The sequence below is a fragment of the Corvus cornix genome, chromosome 6 (genome assembly GCF_000738735.6).
Source record: "Corvus cornix cornix isolate S_Up_H32 chromosome 6, ASM73873v5, whole genome shotgun sequence".
In the NCBI taxonomy this organism is placed as follows: Eukaryota; Metazoa; Chordata; class Aves; order Passeriformes; family Corvidae; genus Corvus; species Corvus cornix.
In genome coordinates this window covers 19330731-19349697 of record NC_046336.1, presented here as the reverse complement: position 1 = coordinate 19349697, position 18967 = coordinate 19330731, and the positions used below count along the sequence as shown (strand labels likewise).

Genomic DNA, 18967 nt, shown 5'->3' with positions numbered 1-18967 from the left:
TCCAGCACCAGCTGCGGGATGATGCTCCCCAGACATGTGCTGTGCACGGTGTGGGGCACAGGGAATGTCAGGGAGGCAGATGCTCTTGTTAAAAGGATAAGTTTTTAGGAAGATTTAAGGAGCCAAGCCAATGCTGAAGAAAGGCACATACTCCAACCACTGAGCATGTGGAGACCAGGTTTCTAGAAACAGCCACTGTGATCCATTTTTCTTTTACTTGGATAACTGCCCTCTGCAAGCTTATTCCTTTCATGAAAGTTAGGAGAATGGATTGAACATGGCATATCAAACCCTTCTGGGGTGAAAAATCTGTTAGTGAAGATTTCTGTCCAGTTTTGTATAGGTAGAATGCTTAGTGAGCAAAGACCTGCACATTAGTATGTGCAAGTCTTTATGTAAACAGCACCGCTTGGACATTTTCTCCCCAAACACATGCAGCTGTGTGAGCAGGCCAAAAAGCAGGGGTATCCAGCGTGTTCCTACAAGGCTGTCTGCAGAGAGCACCAGAAGGTGCTCAGAAAGCTGACTGCCAGTGTGCTCCACAGCAGGCAGGCTTGGAGCCGCTGAAGGGACCTCCCAGAGCAGGTGGGGAGAAGCTGTGTCTGCAGGGGTGTGAGTTTGCATAGTCAGGCTGCCAGTATCACAGATGTGTGCCTGGGGTGGCACCAGCATGTGGCTGAGTGCCTACGTGTGTATGTGTGTGGTGTGTGTCTATACTGTACATGTGCTGTCCAAGGAGCCACAGCAGCAGTGATAGCAGAAGTAAGCGTGTGAGAAAGACTGTGGCAGGAAAGAGCAACAAGAGGGAATCAGAATACAACAGGCCTGTGTGGAAGTAGTGTCCAGTGTTTGTCTTAGACAAAAACATCTCTACAGGCATCCTTTACTTGCGTTCAATGGAGTTGCACTGCAGAGAAATCTGGCCCTCTCAGTCTGTAAGCTGAAGTGCTTATTCTTGCGTCTTATTCTGAGCTCTGTTGTGTACCTCTGTGAGTCAGTCAGGTCCTGGCGCAGTCAGCTACGTGTGCTATAGCTATGAATAAATAGTATTTGTACTCACACCTCTCTGTCTGCTTGCCGCGCACATTTCTACACCTGTTGAAAACACTGTGTAGGGCTGAGAATGCAAGGCACTGCCCATACCAGGTGCCCACACACAAGGCCTGTTGCACAGCACCCTCAGTGCTCATCAAGACATGGAAGACATCAGGGTTAATGTCATGCAATCTCCTCTGTAGAAGGGAAGCCCCCATCTCCTCAAAGCTTAGCACAGGTATTCTAACAAGCTCTATGTGTGGCCTGCGCTAGGAAGTACGTTGTGCCTACTGTCACCTCTCTTCAACTCCTCTCCCAGTTCCTTCTTCCACTGCAGAGCAAGGGGCTATGGCAAGAAGGGTCAGAAACAGTGCCCAGTATCATGCTGGTTTACATTAATGAGATACACACAGTGTAATCCAGCAATGGAATCAGCTCTACAAAAGGAGGTAATAGCAGGCTGCCATGAACAGAGCAGCTCAGGTAATTGGTTTATCTATCTAGAAGCAGTAGTAGCAATCTCTGCACAGACAGAGTAGCAGTAAAGTCTCTTCCTTAAGGCTATTTCCTTTGTCTTTTCAATTGCTTGCACATCCATGTGAAAGAGAGAGAGAGAGGAAGAGAGAAAGAGCTAGAGAGAGAGAGAGGGAGAAATGTTAATTTGTGAATTAATGGCTTTTCTCTGCGGAATTGTAAATTCAAATGTCACCTCACAGGGTGACACTACGCTGGGCTGCTGAGGAAGCAATGATAAGATCCCCCCCATCCCCATGCCGACATACACCCATGCCCCTCCCCTCCCTGAAAGATAGCTACGAAGTGGAACATGCTACTTTTAATTTGCTGTAACACCACAGCAGAGGGATGCAAGAATGACTGCTTTCCAACCCTCCCTTCCACAACAAGCTGGGCCACATCTTTCCCTTTCTACCTCTACCTCCTTCCACCCCCTCTTCAACCCCTCCCATTTTAAACTGTGTCCAAGACAACACATTATCTCAACTCCCCCCACCCTGAACTAATCAAAGGATGAGCTAAGGGAGGGCTCTTTAGAATAGATGCCTCTGCAACCCTCTCCTCTCCTGCAATAATCAGGTGAATTAATGACCCTGAAGTTAAAGTGAGCGCTGATACTCAGGCGTTGTGCGGCGTAGGGGAGAAAGCCTTCATTGTTTTCGAGCAGGAGGCGGGCAGCAGCAAGGGAGATTCATGGATGGAGATTGAATATGCAATTTTCTTTCACCTTGCCAAGAGCTGCCCCTGGGCTGTGCCTGGCCTAAATTTTTTTTTCCTCTTGCCATCTCTGCCTTATCCGGCCCTCCCACCTCCCTTCCATTCTTTCCAGAAAATTACCTTCAAAATTGATTTCCACTTTTACAAACAAATATAATGGGAACATGAGGGGGGAAAAAATCTTGGGCTGTGATGAATTAGGGCTGTCAGGTGCTTCCAAGTCTCCTTTGTTTTTGTTTTACTGCCTGTTAGGTTCTTTGTTTTTCCAGCAACTGGGAATAATGCCCCTGCCCACACAGTCCCTATGGTCCATGGCTACCTTCACAGGGTATGGCCACCACCTGATGTCATCACTGTGTTATCCCTGCTCTCCATCACTGTGAGCAAACAGCCGCTACTAACAGACTGCCCCAGCCCTTCACACCAGGATGCAACTGATCCCATGGAGACACTGCGTGTCCCACACTGCTGGTGACCTGGGTCCTACAGCCCAGGTACAGGTCTGTCGATTTGCCTCTGATCTCCTCCTGTTCTCCTGTTGCCTTAGTCAGCTGATTCAGCTGACGGGCAGATCCCAGCTCTTCCTGTTCTGACAGATCAGCCTGGGTCATTGGCATGTCACCTTGACCCATGTTTTGTCTCAGTGCCATGTCACCTTGATTCCACAGTAGTATTGCCCTTATGTCTCACTGCCATGTCACTTGACCCCAAAGCAGTGTCATCTCTCACTGTCGTGGCATCCTCATCCACTGTTATACCAACAACCAACAACCCTCTAAAATACCATTTGCCTGCACATTGCCAATTATTTCTGATTCCTTTTGCAGTTGATTCTGTCATCCATTGCACATTAACCTGGGATCCTCATGGATTCAGACACTGTGCTCCCTCTGACTTCCATACTCTTTACATCCATGAAAAAATGTAACAGTCACCTCCCTGATTGTGGGCAGACCCAAAGTAAAACTCATCTAAAGTGAACAAGAAGATCCAGAGAGACGGGCATCTAGCAAAGCTGGGGAGCAGCCTTTGCACAGGTAGACTCATGGAGGAGGCAGAGACACTGGGAGGAGTTGTAGCTGCCTGACTCCTGTTGACACATTAGCTGCAACAACCCCTCCCAAGAATGAGTCAAACAGTGGAGAAAGATCTAACCACAAACTAAATACCCATAACAAACAGTCAGAAAAGCACACACTCATGGTACTCACACAAATAAATGTAAAGAAAAGTTCTATGCACAGGTAACACCCACAAAACCTAGCAAATAATATTAAAGACACAAGAATGCAAACTGGGACACACAGAGGTATAAATGCAGATGCATGTCAATTAAATGTAATTTCTGAATAAATAACTTACAAAAGTATATGTACACTAACTAAATGAAAACCTATAACTCAAAGTAATTTCCTTGAATTAACATGTACAGAATCAAATCATGTAAACATATACAAGCTATTTACAGAAATAAACAGCCTTTATACAGGCAAGAACAACCAATATGTGTATATATATGTAACATACACACAAATATATAACCTCAATGCAAATACACATCTGTACAAAATATATACAGAAGTGCACAGCACTAACAGGCTACATATTCATATCCAGCAACCACAAAGATACAGTGATACTCCAAGTATGTAGCAACACATACACTCAGAATATACATACAAATATACAACATTCACATATATGCTCAAAATGTGAATACAAATACCTGGCATTTATAGAAATACATAGCACTAATACTGAGCCATACAAGCCCAGACATCCATACGATCCACAGTATGCATTCTCCTACTAGGCAATATTATACACAGCTTAACATACACATTTTCCAGGTCTCCATAGGCATGCACAAAAATACGGGTCCAACCTGCCACTCACCCCAGTACATAAGCACAGATAAGTAGAAACCAGATCCTAACATAGAAATACAAAAAACAAACAGGCGTGCATTCCTAGAGACACAAATACACAATCAGAGATGCACACAAATACAACTGAAGCCAGACCAGCTTGTCTTCAGACAATACCAACCCCTGCCAAACTAAGCAGCACTATAAGCTTTAGAAGCAGGGCATTCTGTCCAAACCGCTTTCTGTGATGTAAGCTGTTAACTCTCCCTTACCTGACTTCCTCCTGAGCAATGCGTACTCCCCAAACTCCCAGGGTCTGTGCAGACATGCTCACACAAACACACGTATCCTGTTTCTCCTGCTTACAGGCTGACCTCCAGATTCCTGGTGCAGCAGCCCACATTTCTGACAGTGCTGTGCTGCTTATTCATTGTCCTCTGCTTTATCCAGTTTCCCCCTCCTCTCTTTTTCCATATGTACTCTCCCTTTTCTGACATCCTCCTGCAGCTTATTTAGAGAGGTGCAGGATGAGTAGTAGCAGGTGCTTTTCTTACGTTCTTCCAGGAGTCTCACTAGCCAAAGACCTTCAGGAGGGAGAAGTGAGTGGCTACCTAGAATAAACTCCCTCTTCAATTTATATTTTCATCTAGAATGGCAGAGAGTGTTACGTAGACTTGTGTGTATGAACACAGTGAGCCTGGTCCCCTGTGACCACTCCTGTTTGCAGAGATACACCATTGCTGCAAGCTGCCAGCCACTGGAAGCTCAGCCACGCTGCATAAAACAACACAGTCCCAGGGAAAGTAGGAGAAAGACATTGTGAGAAAGACTCCAGAATCTGCTCAGCCCATCTGCACAGCCATAAACTGCTGTGTGCACACCCCACAACTGTGTGTGATGGTTGGAACATGGGGTTAGCACCTGAGGCAATATAACTGCATGTGTCTCCAGTGTCATTAAGACTATTGCTGACCTGCAGTAAAGCAGTCATATAGAATAACACAAACAGGTCAGCTGTGGTGACAAAAAATCACACTGTGAAACAATGCAGGCTTACCACAGACAGTAGTGCTGTTCCGTCACCTGCAGGGGTCCAAACACACCCTGTTGTCTTCAACAAGTATTAGGGTTTGGGGAGGACAGAAATACACCTAATATGCCCAGAGATGAACATACATCAGGTCATGACACGGTCAAGTGGAATGACTCACTCATACTCTTTGCAAACATATGCAGGCAGCATAGCAAAAATGAATGAATGCATTTCCCTACAGGACAGTTACGGGCTAGACCTCTGCTCTAGTACAGCTCCAGCACAAGCAAAGCATCATCATACTGCAGATGACAGCATAAGCACACTGTACGTTCTGAAACAATCCCAGTGTGCTGTGGAACACTAATACCATGCTTCATGAAAACATACTGTTCTGAACACGGTGCTGCAGTGACATAGCTGTATTGACTTCACTGTCATGGCCAGGTGACAGTCTGTTTTCAACCAACATGTTACATCAGCTGCAGTAACAACTCTATGAATTGCAGTGACAGCACAGTAGAAACTGCACCAGTGTACCAACAATTACCATGTTGAAACAACCTTACTGCATGCCGTGATGCAAATGTACCGCAAGAAACAATTCACAGCTGCTTCTGTGAAGAGTGTAATGGCCTTGAGTGTAATGGGGCAGCAGAGCAAGTAGTGATACAGTTAATCTCATCATTAGTGTCACAAACCCACAACCTATAGTGATAGTTACAACAACAGGATAACCACAACCACAACTGCCTGCAAAAACATACTGGTGCCACTGACAATGACACAGTCATCTGAAATGTCATAGCTACATCTCTCGAATTATACTATCACTGCCACTCTGAACAACACAAATGGGATCATGCTCACAGTTGCATACTCAGCTGCTGTATATCTGCTCAAAAACTTAGACACGTTACACACCTCTCCACTCTGTGTTACTTTCTATTTGAAAAAACTTTTGAACTCAAGTCTTTAAAACAGTCTATGTCCTGGGGCAGTATTTTAAAAAACAGCTTTCAGTACTGGGGCTGTCACAGATTTCCCTGCTTCACACTCCACCGGAAGGAGACATTTGTAATTTCCCAACACAAAAATGAGATTATGGCGAGGTAGGAAAAGTCCCAAGCTGAACACTGTCAAAACCCTGCTCTGCACTCCCATTTGGAGTGAGGAAAGAGAAAACCACATGTAACAAAAGCGCTGATTTTCAGTAGAGGGTGTTGTGGCAATAACAGTCAGAAAATTACATGAGCAGCACTAAAGAGAAGGGCAGTGATGTTGCCTATCCTATAGCTACAGAATTTACAGTGCAGATGCTCCTACAGCTAGTGGGCAACACCCTGTTTGGCATAGCTCAATCCCATTTGGAGAGTATGGCGAACCATCTGCACTGACCCAGCTAACACTTTCTGGAAAACACCACCAGAACTGCAGAAATTTTGGTGACTCTTCACTGTCCCCCTGCGCTGACACAATCCTGCATTACTGGGAATCAATGTAACTCACTCTAATCATCAAAATGACAGGTGAAGAAAGGAAAGGAGAGAATTCTGCCTTCTCAGGTTTGCTCCTCCATCTCTGCTGGGGATTCCTTTACTGCAAACAGCCTGAGTATTATTGCCATTTACAGTAGTAATCACTCTGTCCCGTCCTCTCCCACAAACCTACTGCTGATGTTAGCACTGATCACACTAACAAGCCTTTGGGTTTTATTACTACTGATACTAATAATACTGGACACATTGCATCTGCTCCCACCAATAACAGGCTGCAGATACGATCCCTGCTAATGCCAATAATACTGGGGGATATTATCTCTGCCATTGTTGGCACTGCAGATATTATTGCCAGTAATGCTGTCAAATACTACAGATACTGTCAAGGACCAAGATTAATAATGCTGAGAATGTTACAGAACCAACCTCACTGGAAGATGAATCCCAAATGAGAATTTGGGTTTAGACTGGACGTCTGTTTGCAGCCTATTACAGAAGGAAAGGGCCATGTCTCATAAGAATGCTTTTGTAAAAATCGCCGAAGTTTTGCCCAGCTGAAGATGCTGGGGCATGCTGGCAGCAGTTTGATATGATGTTTTCCTGTTACAAATTATCTATCTATATCCATCTATCTATCTATGTATTTGTCTATCTTTCCCTTTCTCTGCATTTCTCCTTTTTTCTCCTTCTACAGTGCTCAAGACTACAACATGAGTGATAACTAAGTTTTTGTTAGTGCGTCTGGGTCGACCCAGTTATCATTCTTTTAGCTATCAATTAAGGGGTTATGAAACAACAGAAATAGTTGCATATTTTTCCCCTTTATCGTTCTGGACGTTATATTGCTGCTTCTTAGTCTGGCAATGACCCTGCTGAACATGGTTGGCCTGCCATCACAGAGTACTACAACACTCGAATCATGAAGAGCCAGGAATTCCTGTTTTCAGATGCAGCTTGATATTTTAAGACCCTCACTGGTATTGGGAAAGTCATTACATGCTGCAGGATCACATCTGCCTTTGGAAGATGGTGGGTGGAAGTGCTGGGAAAAGTCAGAGGGAAGTTACAGCTCCACTGGCAATGCCCACAGACCACAAGAAATGGCACACACTGTGCTACACAAATGGTGGTGAACTTTTTTAGTAAAATTATTTTTAAAATCGCAGGAGACAAACTCTGTCTAATCTATTACAGAAGTCAGAAGTTTTGCAATCACTGGTTAAAAACTGAAACAAAAGAGTAATGTGGTCTTAACAAGGTAAATCCTGACCATCCTTTCTTGGCATTCGCCTGAGGAAGGCATATTGAGTTTTGAGGAAAGACTTGTGACCAGTAGACACTCAGAGCTGCTTCCCAGCTAGCTCTCTCTCAATGCTATAGGTTTCCCAGGCCACCCTTGCACTTGCAACCAGTATATTTGGTAGGCTGGGATTCCCACTCGTCCCTCTAACCCCTGTGAGGTTCACACCTGGCTGTCAGCGTCCATCTCTGAGCCCACCTCATGCATCCGTCTGGCTCCTTCTGTCCAACTCGGGAGTTCTGCTACATCATCTTGACACATAATTATCTCTCCTCTTCTTAATCATCTGTGCTACTGTCTAATGTAGGCACCAGCTGCAGCAAGGAGGACCTGGGGGAGGGGGTGTGCTCAGATAGAAGCTCCTCTGTCTTTCTCCCACCCTGTTCCCCCCAGCCAACACAGAGGTTGCTAACAAGGTTTTCAGAACTGGTGATTCAGGAGCAGCTTGGTACTTCCCCTTTCTGCTGAACTGCATTCCTCACAGAGGAATGCTTGCAGCAGAGCTGGTCCAACAGAGCGGAAAGAAAGAGAGAGCAGTGCTGCTTCTTCTGCCTCCTTTAGGGAAGAACCATTCCCTAAATGCTTGGAAAGTAGATGTGCAAAGCTCACAAGGGCTTTTCAGTGTGAGAATAAACCCTGCAGTTAAGAAAGAAACACCAACAAAGTGTTCAGAAGCTCTGGGAAATACTGAGAAGGTGTATGCATCCAGCATGAGCATGAAAGAAATACTTGCATTGGATCTCTTGACAGACTTTTCCTACTCCCCATCTCAAGTAGGAGCAATCAATCTTCAGAGCTACAGAGAAGACTGCCCAGGAATGAGTGCAGGTCACTGGCTTTGCAAAACTTCCCCTCGGACCCTTCTAACCTTAGGACCTAGCCCTGCAAAGGGATGATATTTTTCAGCATTTCTGAAGGCCACTGTGAGCCCAGATAACTCAACTCACAGAGATGTTCAGCAGCTAGCTGGGGGTCCCATGTGAGCTTTCTCTGGGTCAGAAGCGCATGTCCCTGCAGCAGATATCTGGGATGGCAGGATTAAGGCTGTTATCCAAGGCAGTTGCAACCATGTCATATAACTGCCACCTAAAACTCTGAGAGCTAAAGACAGGTAACATCTGCAAGATTGTCTAGTTGGTACCTTTCTGATTCCTAGTGGCATATGTGGGCACTTGGCCAACAGCAAGGAGCTGCATAGTGTCACTTGCCTAAATCAAATCTGGGATGAATTAAGGACAGACACAAAGAGTAGTTCTTACTGTCAATATATCATTGTGAAGTGTCACCGACTTAGATGGCTGCTCTGTTGTTTCTGTGTTTAATTGTACTGTTCCAAAGAAAGCTCAGGTTTTGAAGCTGGAAGTGACTGTGTGGCTGCATCTAGCCTGAACAGTAGCTAAAGCCAGATTGAGGAGCTTCATTTCTAATGAGATGTGGAGGCACCATGTTGAGAGCTGGTGATCACCACGTTGGACTGTATGAGAACAGGGATTCACAAAACTCCCAAATGACTGCCAGGAGATCTGCACAACCATTAGAGAAACGTGTCATTTAGTTTGAAATGTCTACTTCCTGTATAGGTAATGATGGGAAATGCTGGAAAGGTTTGCAATACTTGTAGTCTCTTATTCCTGACATTTTTTGACTTTGAGGCATTGACTCAGCCCTCCCATTGCTACACTTTTCTCTTAGCTGGGCCCTACTGCCATCTAGCTGGGAAATGGATCTTCCTCTGGGGCCCGATCCAATTCCAATGACATCAGCAAAAAAATCTTCCCATTTGCTCTAATAGAAGCTGGATTGGGTCCTTGCATCTAGTTTTACTTTGCATTAGAGAGAAAGGGAATATGATGACTGCCTTTTATTCCTAGGATTATTGTGTTTATTTGGATCAAAAACTTACAGATGTGAACCTCATCAGAACCAATGCTGAGAAAATTACTAGCAAAATGTCAAAATGCAGCATCTGTCTCAGGAGGGCTTTCTCTTCTCACCACATATCACAGAGAACTCTCATGTGCTCTTGCACTGGACAGCCTTGGGATTACAGCACACACAGCACACTGAGCTACCTGTCCTAAGAGGTCTTTCCAAGCAACAAGCAACTCAACATACTGAAGTCAGAGCTGAACCCAACAAACTGGTTAGTCAGTATTCTTTTAAAAGTTCACTTCCTGGCCCTCAATTTTAGAACAAACCAAATTAAAAGATCCAGATTTAAGGAAAAGTGCTTAGAAGCCACCATAAGAGCACCAAGACCTCACCCACCCCTCCTGACTCAGTCTATGGAGGCTCCAGCTTTTGATTCATTTCAGGATCTTTGCCCTGAATACTTCACAGCAAGTAGGAAGCAAAAGGAGATAGCTTAATCCTATTTCCTTAGAGCCTTAGTGAAAGGGTTAGAAAACAACCTTAGGGTCACAGTACTCAGAAGACCTCCTGTTTTCATTTCAGACTGTTGCAAGCATGACAGTTCTGCTGCGGTAGATGCTACCTGTTGAAAACTGGGCCCTTGTGATCACCAGCTAATGTAGCTCATGGCACGTCACAGGGCAGGAACTTGTTTGCAAGGGGGGTGAAAGACAACTCCCACATTGCTGGTGCTTCTCCGAGATGGCATTTAGTTTGAAATCGAGTGAGTCAGGGAAACCATGTTTACCCACAGTTCAAAGTCCGGGCACCTGCTGGCACCTGGGGAGTTCAGTTCCAGCCGTTTCCAGCAGTGAATGAACTTGGGATCAGCTCCAGCAATGGAGACGGCTCTCTGCCTGCTGAGCAGATGTCTGGAGACGCAGCCTGTCATGAAAGGGCCTCGGAAGAAGAGCATTCCAAGCCAGCAGGGCAGTGGCGGGGAACTGGTCTCTGTTGCTAAAACTGATCTAGCCCCTGGAGCAGCTGCAAACCTTGGCCTGAAATTGGAGCCTGTACATGGGGACAAAGAATATAAAAGGGAGGATGAGCTTCTCCCCTCCCCCTACCTTCATCACGTTTCCTCTTCTCGCCATTCGACCGAGGAATCCCCAGGATCCCGTTAATGGAGTAAGAGCCCACTGGATCATTGGAGGCACTGGAGACAGGAGGGGATGCTGTGCTGGGCACTGGACAAAAGGAAAAGGGAAAAAGGGCCATCAGGAGAGCAGCACAGCACTCAGGAATCCCCAGCTGAAAGCTATGCATGTCACCAGTCTAATAGGAAAGCCTGGGCACTAATCAGATTCCCAGTCCCTCACGCTGAAGGACTTACTCTACTGTATCCCAGCAAAGCTGCATCCCAGCTTTGCTTATCCATTTCTATACTGTGGCTTCACAGCCTTCCAGTACAGGGCCATTAATAACAAGTGTATTCCATCAAGAAGCTAAACTTTGTTGTTACATCCCAGTTCAGAGCAGGCTTTCAAGGTAACCAAGTGAAATGCTGCATAGGTCACATTCTCTAGTGACTTCATAGTCCATCCATATTTTACCAGATCATTTCCTCTCAGCATTTTTTCACCAGGAGTGCCCATGTTCTATCTTAGGCAGAATAGCCTCTTACATGCCCACCTGAAACACTCAGTGAAAAATTATCTTCTTAGCACAGGTTAGAAGCACTTCAGTGCTGGACTATTAAATTCAGTTCCCTACTAGAGCAACTGGTTGGTGATACATGCTACCACCCAGATTAATGAAAATCTAGTGCTTTCTTTTTGTACTGACCAATATCAGTAGGCAGAATGCTCTGGCCACTTGGCTGTTCAAGATTGCTCATGAATTTCCAATATATCAAAAATGACAAGTTATCCAGATTAGAAATGATCCCTTCATGATAATCAGGCCTTTAGAAGGTAGAACAGGTGGAGCTGTGCATCCAGCAGGCATATCTATTGTGTCCCAGTGTGTCCCAGTAATGGAGAGAATATCCCAATTTTCTTACAGGCCACTATTCATCATTCAGCTCATAAAGCACTGACCTGAAGCAATCAATACTCCTAACACAAGCCTTTCAGGATGGAGAAGAACCTTTCAACACTATCCAATGTAGACCCACACTTCCCAGTACATCCCAGAGCAATGAGAGACCCCACTAGAAGCACTATCCCAGCTCAACCATTACATTCCCTAGACATTGCACTACTGTTCCAGGAAGGAATAATATCTGCCACTCCATCTGTCGTGATCAGTGATTGCCAGTCCAATGAGCAAGCCCAGATTAAAAGGGCATCCAGAAATGCTTTTCCATATTGGCCCAGTAATTCCATTGTACTCCTGAATACGTTTTGTGTACAGGATTATATCTACCAGCTCTGTCCCACACAGATGAGCATTTTCCAGTAAGTCCTTGTGTAGCAGCAGGTTATTCTCAATAACCAACGGAATCTAAGAAAGTGTTAGGCCACAAATAAGCCACTGTATTTCACAGTATCCCAGAATACTGCATGTTTTTCTTGCTCTGATTGGTCACTAGATAAAGCTATGCTAGCAACAGCAGACATATCCACCATACAGATCAAAAGAATCTCATCGCACATCTAACACAGTACCTTTAAATAGACTAGGAGACATTTGGTCCCTGTATTACAGCCTCCATCTTCTGTTCACCTCAACAAACCAGCAAAACATCTCCCCCAGCAAAAAAAATTTGCATTTTCTCAGTGAAATACACCCATGGGATACCTGACTGCAGAGCTAGAACAATGAAGAACTTAGTTGTGAGGCAGCTGGAGTATCTTACCCATGTTTGTGTATTACTAGCGCTGAGAAATGGATGAGTTCTAGCAAAGGGAGAGGAGAGAAGAAAAATTCATAGGGAGGAAAAAGAGAGTCAGAGTAAGGACAAGAGAAAAGGTGAAGACTGGCGCTTGGACAGGACAGCAGTAAATACTTCTCTATAGGGAGATGAAGGAGAGACCATGAACGTGAAACGGATGTTAAGGCAGAATCACTTGGGCAAACCCCTACTTTGGGCTAGTTTCTCTGTGATTCACTTCTCTGCAATGTAACAGGGGAGACAAAGAATAGAAAACTCTGATTTCCATGGAGGCTTCTTTCCCCCCACCCCCTCCTCCCTTTTGCTTTGCTTAGCATCTGCTTGTCAGACTTTGTTCCCTCAACTAAGCTTCATCCCCATTTCCACTTGACCTGTCACCACCCCTCATGCCGGTCGACTTACCAATAGTATGTCCTGGTGCAGTCACACCTGTCCCACTCCCATCTGGTGTTGGGTGAAAAGGTTGCTGAACTTTGGTTCTGATGATCCTGGAAAAGAACAAAACACATTCAGAGCTCAAATGCCTCTTCTCTGTGCCTCTGCAGACCCACAGTCCCAGCTATCAGAATCTGAAGGCTTGATCTGTGCTCTCGGTGCATCAGAATGGCTTCATTTGCCTTGTGGTCCTGATTCTACTGCTTTAATAGTCCAGCTCTCAGAGAATCATCCTATTTCTGCTCTGTCATCTTTATCCCAAACTTGGGTGTTCACTGCATGAGGATGGTGTTCAGTGAGCAAGCTAGGATCTTCCGGGTGCTGACAGCTGCATTGTCATTCATGGTCTGATCTGTGAGCATAATCACAAGGCAGTCTTTGCAGCTAATAGAGACATTGCTGAATTTACAAATGGTGTAGCTTTAATTTTGCTGTCTACCTGAAAAATACCCTTCTGACTGACTAAATGCTTTGAACTGTGGAAGGCTTGCCCAAAGCCCTTGCCCTTCATAAACGAGAAGGTGAAAACAGAAGGCATCTGTAGGGAGTGGTGGTGGGATATAAGTCACCAGGAAAAAGAAGTTCCATCAAACAGGGCAAAATCTGGTGTTTGTCAAGTGGTGAATGAACACAGCATGGGAACTCAAAAAGACATCACAAAGCTCATAATGTAGCTCAGAATGACAATGAACTGAACTGTAATTGTCAGTGCTCCATTTCTTGTTACATGAAATCCTTCACCTCTAGGTCACTGGTTTAAATCTAACTGAGGTCAGTGGTGAAAGAAAATAACTAGTACCTAGTACCTGACTGCCAAGGTCCCTGACTACTGGCAGATATTGGGTGTCTGTGAGTTGGGAACAGCTGTTCCACCAAGGAACTCAGCAAATAAGCCATGACCTGTGAAGGCCCAGCTTCCTTTCTGAGATTAAAACAATCCTCTCCTCTCTTCAGCCAGTCCAGTTAGGGTAAAGGCTGCAGATTCTCTTCAGCCCGAGTTTCTGGAACTCTCAGCCCTGCACTCTATTAGCTTTATTTTCTTCCCAAAAATCTCTCCAGAAAGTGAAAGCAAATAGAAGATTCTCCCTGCCCACTTGAGAGCTTAAAAATTTGTTCTAAAGAAAAAGTTGGCAAAACTTCAAAGAGCAAATGTGTGACTAGTGGGTGGTATGGCATGGATAGAGATAGGTAGAGACGTTGTGAAGGCAATTTTAAAAAACCACAGCTCCTGAGAGTGAAATCTTTTTAGGAAATGAAAGAGAACATCTCAACTCAGCATGTTAGAATACTCTGCTACATGCTTGATAAAACCTGACCAGTAGCTGGAGTGGCAGAGAGGCTGCCTGGGACATAGCTGGAGACAGAGAATGTCAAGGTTCTAGCTGGGGATGGAGATCCAAATCCTCACTCCATACAGACCGGTGGTACCAGATGCCCTAATCTACAGTTGTTGAGAACCTATACCAAAAAGCATCTGAAGGCCTCAGGCCCAGATTCTGAGGTCGTGCAGCTTCTACTAGGTGAGGAACTGATCTGAAAACTGTGCTAGGGCAAATTATATAACTTTTTTTCTTCTTTTCTGTTTTTTTCCTTTTTTCCCTCTTGTCTCACATTCCCCCTAAAACCCCCTGAAGTGCCACTCTGGTTGTTGAGTTTATTGATTTCCCCCAGCCCATAGAAACAGAAAAAGGGGATGGGGTGCAGGCAAAGGGATGGAAATAGAAAGCTATAAATTATTTGTGACAGGAAAGCAATAGTGCCAGAGTGCTGAGCACAAGTCCCGTGTCACTATTAGATTCCTTTTAGCCTGATGACACTGTAAAAGAGGTTAAGTGTCTGATGGAATCGTACACCTTGGGGGCAGGGGCAGTCCAGGAGCAGAACAAGCCACAGAGAGCGGGTATATCAATTCTCCAGGCCAATAATATTCCCCTCATTGATCGCAACACAAAGTTCAAAAATCTCATTATAGCCAGGCAGTCCTGGAACTTTTTAAAAATCAATAGAGTGATATAATGTATGTATACTTTGTATAAATGTTTCTATCCATCCATCTATCCGTCTATCCAAAATCTGCCTGAGGGTGTCTAACTTAACCTACACATTATACTGTGTTATGTTCTATTGTAGTGTAGCATAGTGAATGGATTAGAAGATTTCCCCTGCAGCCTTAGATGACATATTATAAAATGTCCTGTTAGCACTGAGGTGACATCAGACAGTTCCATTCATACTGAGATATGACATCAGATTTACCATTTGTACTGGGAGATGGCACTAGACAGCTCAGTTTCTACTGAGGGGAACCATAAGACGAGTCTAATTATACTGAGATGGCAGATCAGGCTGTGCTGAATCATGCTGCACGAAAATTGCGAAGTTTCAAAAAGCCATTTAGAGTAAAAACAGCCTGTGAAACGCTGCAGGTATAAAATGCCTGTCCATAATATTCCAAAAACCCAGGCAGGGGATGAAGAGGAAGGTTCAATTTCCTTCCCCATTCAGTTCGAGGTCTCTTGGCTGAGAACACCAGTTAGTGCCAGTTGTGACTGTGTTTACTGAGATGTGTCCATTAGGAACTGGAATGAGACTCACCAGCTCATTGCACCAAGTAGCTGTCAGCTGGTAATGATTTTCGGTCACTACCAAGCAGGGCCAGATTTCTGCTAGTGACCCAGAGGTGAAAGGCTCTGTTCAAGAACATTCCCTTCCTAAGAATGAAACTGGTTTTATGTCAAAAGGAAGTGTCCAGAACCCGTGAGCAGAGGGGAGCAGTTCTGGTTGTGCAGCCTCCAGTGGCTTGGGTCAAATAATTTTTGGCATCAAATGCACAGTGAACCTAATGAGGTCTCTGGTAGAATGTATTTTCTATGGCTAAAAGAAGAGGCAGGTCTTGAAAAGGCTCTCCCCAGCAGTGTTACTTTGCCCTAAAGTCATGACGGAACTCTAGTGTTGTAAGGAAAGAGCAGAAATTTCAGGATCTTAATGCTCAGTACAGAAGACGGCAGTGCATCCCCCTGGGTCGATTCGCTTAGGGACAGTGATAAACAGCAGGCTAGCTAGGCAGCACTGCTGCTGCTTTAAGAGGCTTCAAGTGAGTCTGTCCTACACAAGACCACCTAATGAAACAGCAGATGAAAGATGAACAGAGCTGACCTGGCCCCGTAGCAACAAATGCAGCATAATAATGCTGTCTTTAAACCTCGGTGTTGCTGAAAGCTTCTCGCCCTTGCCAGGGATTGAAATACACACTAAGCCAGCTCTGCTGCCTGAAATCTAGGATTTCTGGATTACTGCTGTATAAGAGGTCGCAAAACCTCAATCACTTCTTGCTGTCTTTGATGGCTTGTTCTTGCCTTCAGACACTGGAGAAAGACAAGTCTTGCAGACTACATCCTCATCCCTTCCCAAAAGCAGAAGGGACACAAGTCCTGGCACATCAGTTAGCAGTGCTGATTTCTTGAGATGGATGCCGATATTTTCAAGCATCTTTTTCTGAGAGAAATTGACCCTTTGGACTAAATTCATCCCTGCTTTAATTCCATCACAATCAGTGACTCCAATAACAGCATATGTATTTAATTAGGAACATAAACTGGTACTTACTGTAAATTCCCATTTTTCATTTTCCAGTGGGAGATTTTTGCACAAGTTGACTACTTTGAGTTTTGGATAATATAAACAGGTTTAATACATAACCTTCTGAAGTCTCAGCAACAGGACATTTATAGATCTTTGATTGCAGTAAAGCAACTGAACTTCATTTCACAATCTGAATTTAATATGCAATATTATCTTAAGTAATGGCATATAATGTCATTACAGTAAAAAGTATCATGCTGTGAATTATACATCCATCCTGGAATTCATGAGTTGCCATAGTTGGCTTGTAGTAACTCCTTCTAGAGTTAATACTACATACAGCACCAGCTGAAACCAACTGCTTATTTCCAAATGCCTTTGACTTTCTTAAATGTTCAACATTAGATCATGAATTTCCAATGTTTGATTTCTATTTCATTATTTTTGTCAGTTTTAATGCAATTCCTTTTGCTGATTCTGAATACAGATGGGCAGAAAAAATCTTCTTTTCTAGTATTACAATTGCAACAAGCTCTAATCGAGAGAGGTAGCAAGAAATATTAGAAGTTAAAATTAGTTGAGCCAGAGTGCTTTCTGAGAAGAACTTTCATTCCTTGTAAATAAGCAAGTAGAAAATCACTTCTAAACTTGTCCAGAAATTACTTGCTGAAAGAATTACAGATCACAGAAAACTCACCTTGCTTCTCTGACATTTCTATCCAAACTCTCTTATAGCCTAACATACTCTGTGGTTTCTTCTCTTACTATGGCTTGCAGAGTCTTTTGACAGTATCTCAAATTAAAAAAAAATCATACTAGGGCCGATCAGAGGGAGATAAGGTAGGATTGAATCATCTGGAGTCACAATTTAGCAATTCTTTTAATCCTGGAAGAACAAGATGAAGTTGAACTGAAGGAAAGATTGGTGTGTCCTGCTGCCTCAAGAAGACCTGACAGATTTCAGAGAGCACTGGTATCCTCACTTTGATCATGTTCCTTTGTCATGGATTATTTTTGAGAGTGGAAGGATACACTCAGAAGAGCACCAAACTCCTTGTAATTGTTCTGGAGTATTCATATTTTAAATGCTCCATATTAGAGGCACATTACAAGACCCCAGGGTGTGCATTACTGGGCAATTAAAGCGGTTCTTGGAAGGCTAACATTGTGAAGCTTCAGCCTTTTCTCTGCAGTGTGTCCAGGGCAGTCTGTGATGGCCAAGGCACACACACCCTGCTGTGCCGCACTACTTAATTAGTGCCGGGCTTCACTGCTGAGCCACGGGCTGTGCCGGCGCTGCGCGCAAGGCAGCCTGCGGGGGACGCGGAGCAGGGCTAAGTGAGACAGTGAAGCCTTCTCTGCATCCGATGGCTTCCTACAAAACGGCTTGTGACCATCCCAGTGATGCTGGCAGAGAGGGAGAACATGGGATGAGAAGAGGCAGCTTTGGGGTCTTTGGTGAAAGCCCCCATGGAACCAAAAATATCCCACCTGCAGACTGGTGCTGCAGAGGCATAAAGAGCTCTGAATGCGGCTTCGGTTCAAATAGGAGACAGTCTTATGTTTCTGTGCATAGGATGAAACACAGCTGAATTCACAGTTGAGCAAAAGAAGTGGGGGAGGGAAAGACTTGTTTGCACAAAGTTCAAAATGGAAAGCAAGCTTTGTAATGTGGTGAGGAAAAACAGCCAAGGGATTTGGGGGAGAAGGAAGGGAAATAGAAAGTCTGATAGTTAGAGCCTAATCCGATTTAGGGAAGGGCTTCAGTTCGTGCTCTGTCATGGACCTCTCATCAAGAGTTTGGACAAATGGCATTTCTCTCTGTGCTCTGTTTCCTGCCTGAAGTGTGAAGATAGGAGCTTTGCCGTGCCACCTGGGGCACAGTGAGGACAGCTGGAAGGAGGAGTGAAGGGCTCAGACTCTCTAGTAAACAGGGGCCAAGTAAGTGCTTCAGCGAGCTGTAGCACAGTATTGGCTTCATTCTCCTGCTTGAAGCAGAAGTGACATGTACCCTGCTGACAGTGGCTGTACGTGAAGGGAAATAGGCAAAGGCAACAAGAATTTTATTTCAGCTGCACAGGCTTTGGTGGTCGTGTTTGAATTTGCGACAGCAGATGTAATTGGGAAGATCAGAGCTGCAGTTGCTACATAAAAGCCACAGCATAATTTCTCCTAGGAAGTAGGGTGGGAGCAGTAGAAGCTACTGCTCTCAAAATCTCCTGCAACACGTAAAAC

General features: G+C 44.6%; 1 protein-coding gene and 1 long non-coding RNA gene across 10 annotated transcripts in view; one reads left to right on the top strand and one right to left on the bottom strand.

Moving 5' to 3' along the window:
* The window catches only part of PAX2 (paired box 2), a 103523-nt gene that overhangs the window by 44019 nt on the left and 40537 nt on the right, over positions 1–18967 (bottom strand). For all 9 annotated transcript variants that reach the window (XM_039554311.1, XM_039554312.1, XM_039554309.1 and 6 more), the window contains exons 4-5: positions 13118–13203; positions 10947–11066 (exon numbers count right to left, since the gene is read on the bottom strand). In XM_039554311.1, coding sequence (XP_039410245.1) covers positions 10947–11066; positions 13118–13203 — 206 coding nt within the window. The remainder of the gene's footprint in view (positions 1–10946; positions 11067–13117; positions 13204–18967) is intronic.
* Positions 1–18967, top strand: part of LOC120410229 — a 92429-nt gene that overhangs the window by 53486 nt on the left and 19976 nt on the right. The window lies entirely within an intron of this gene.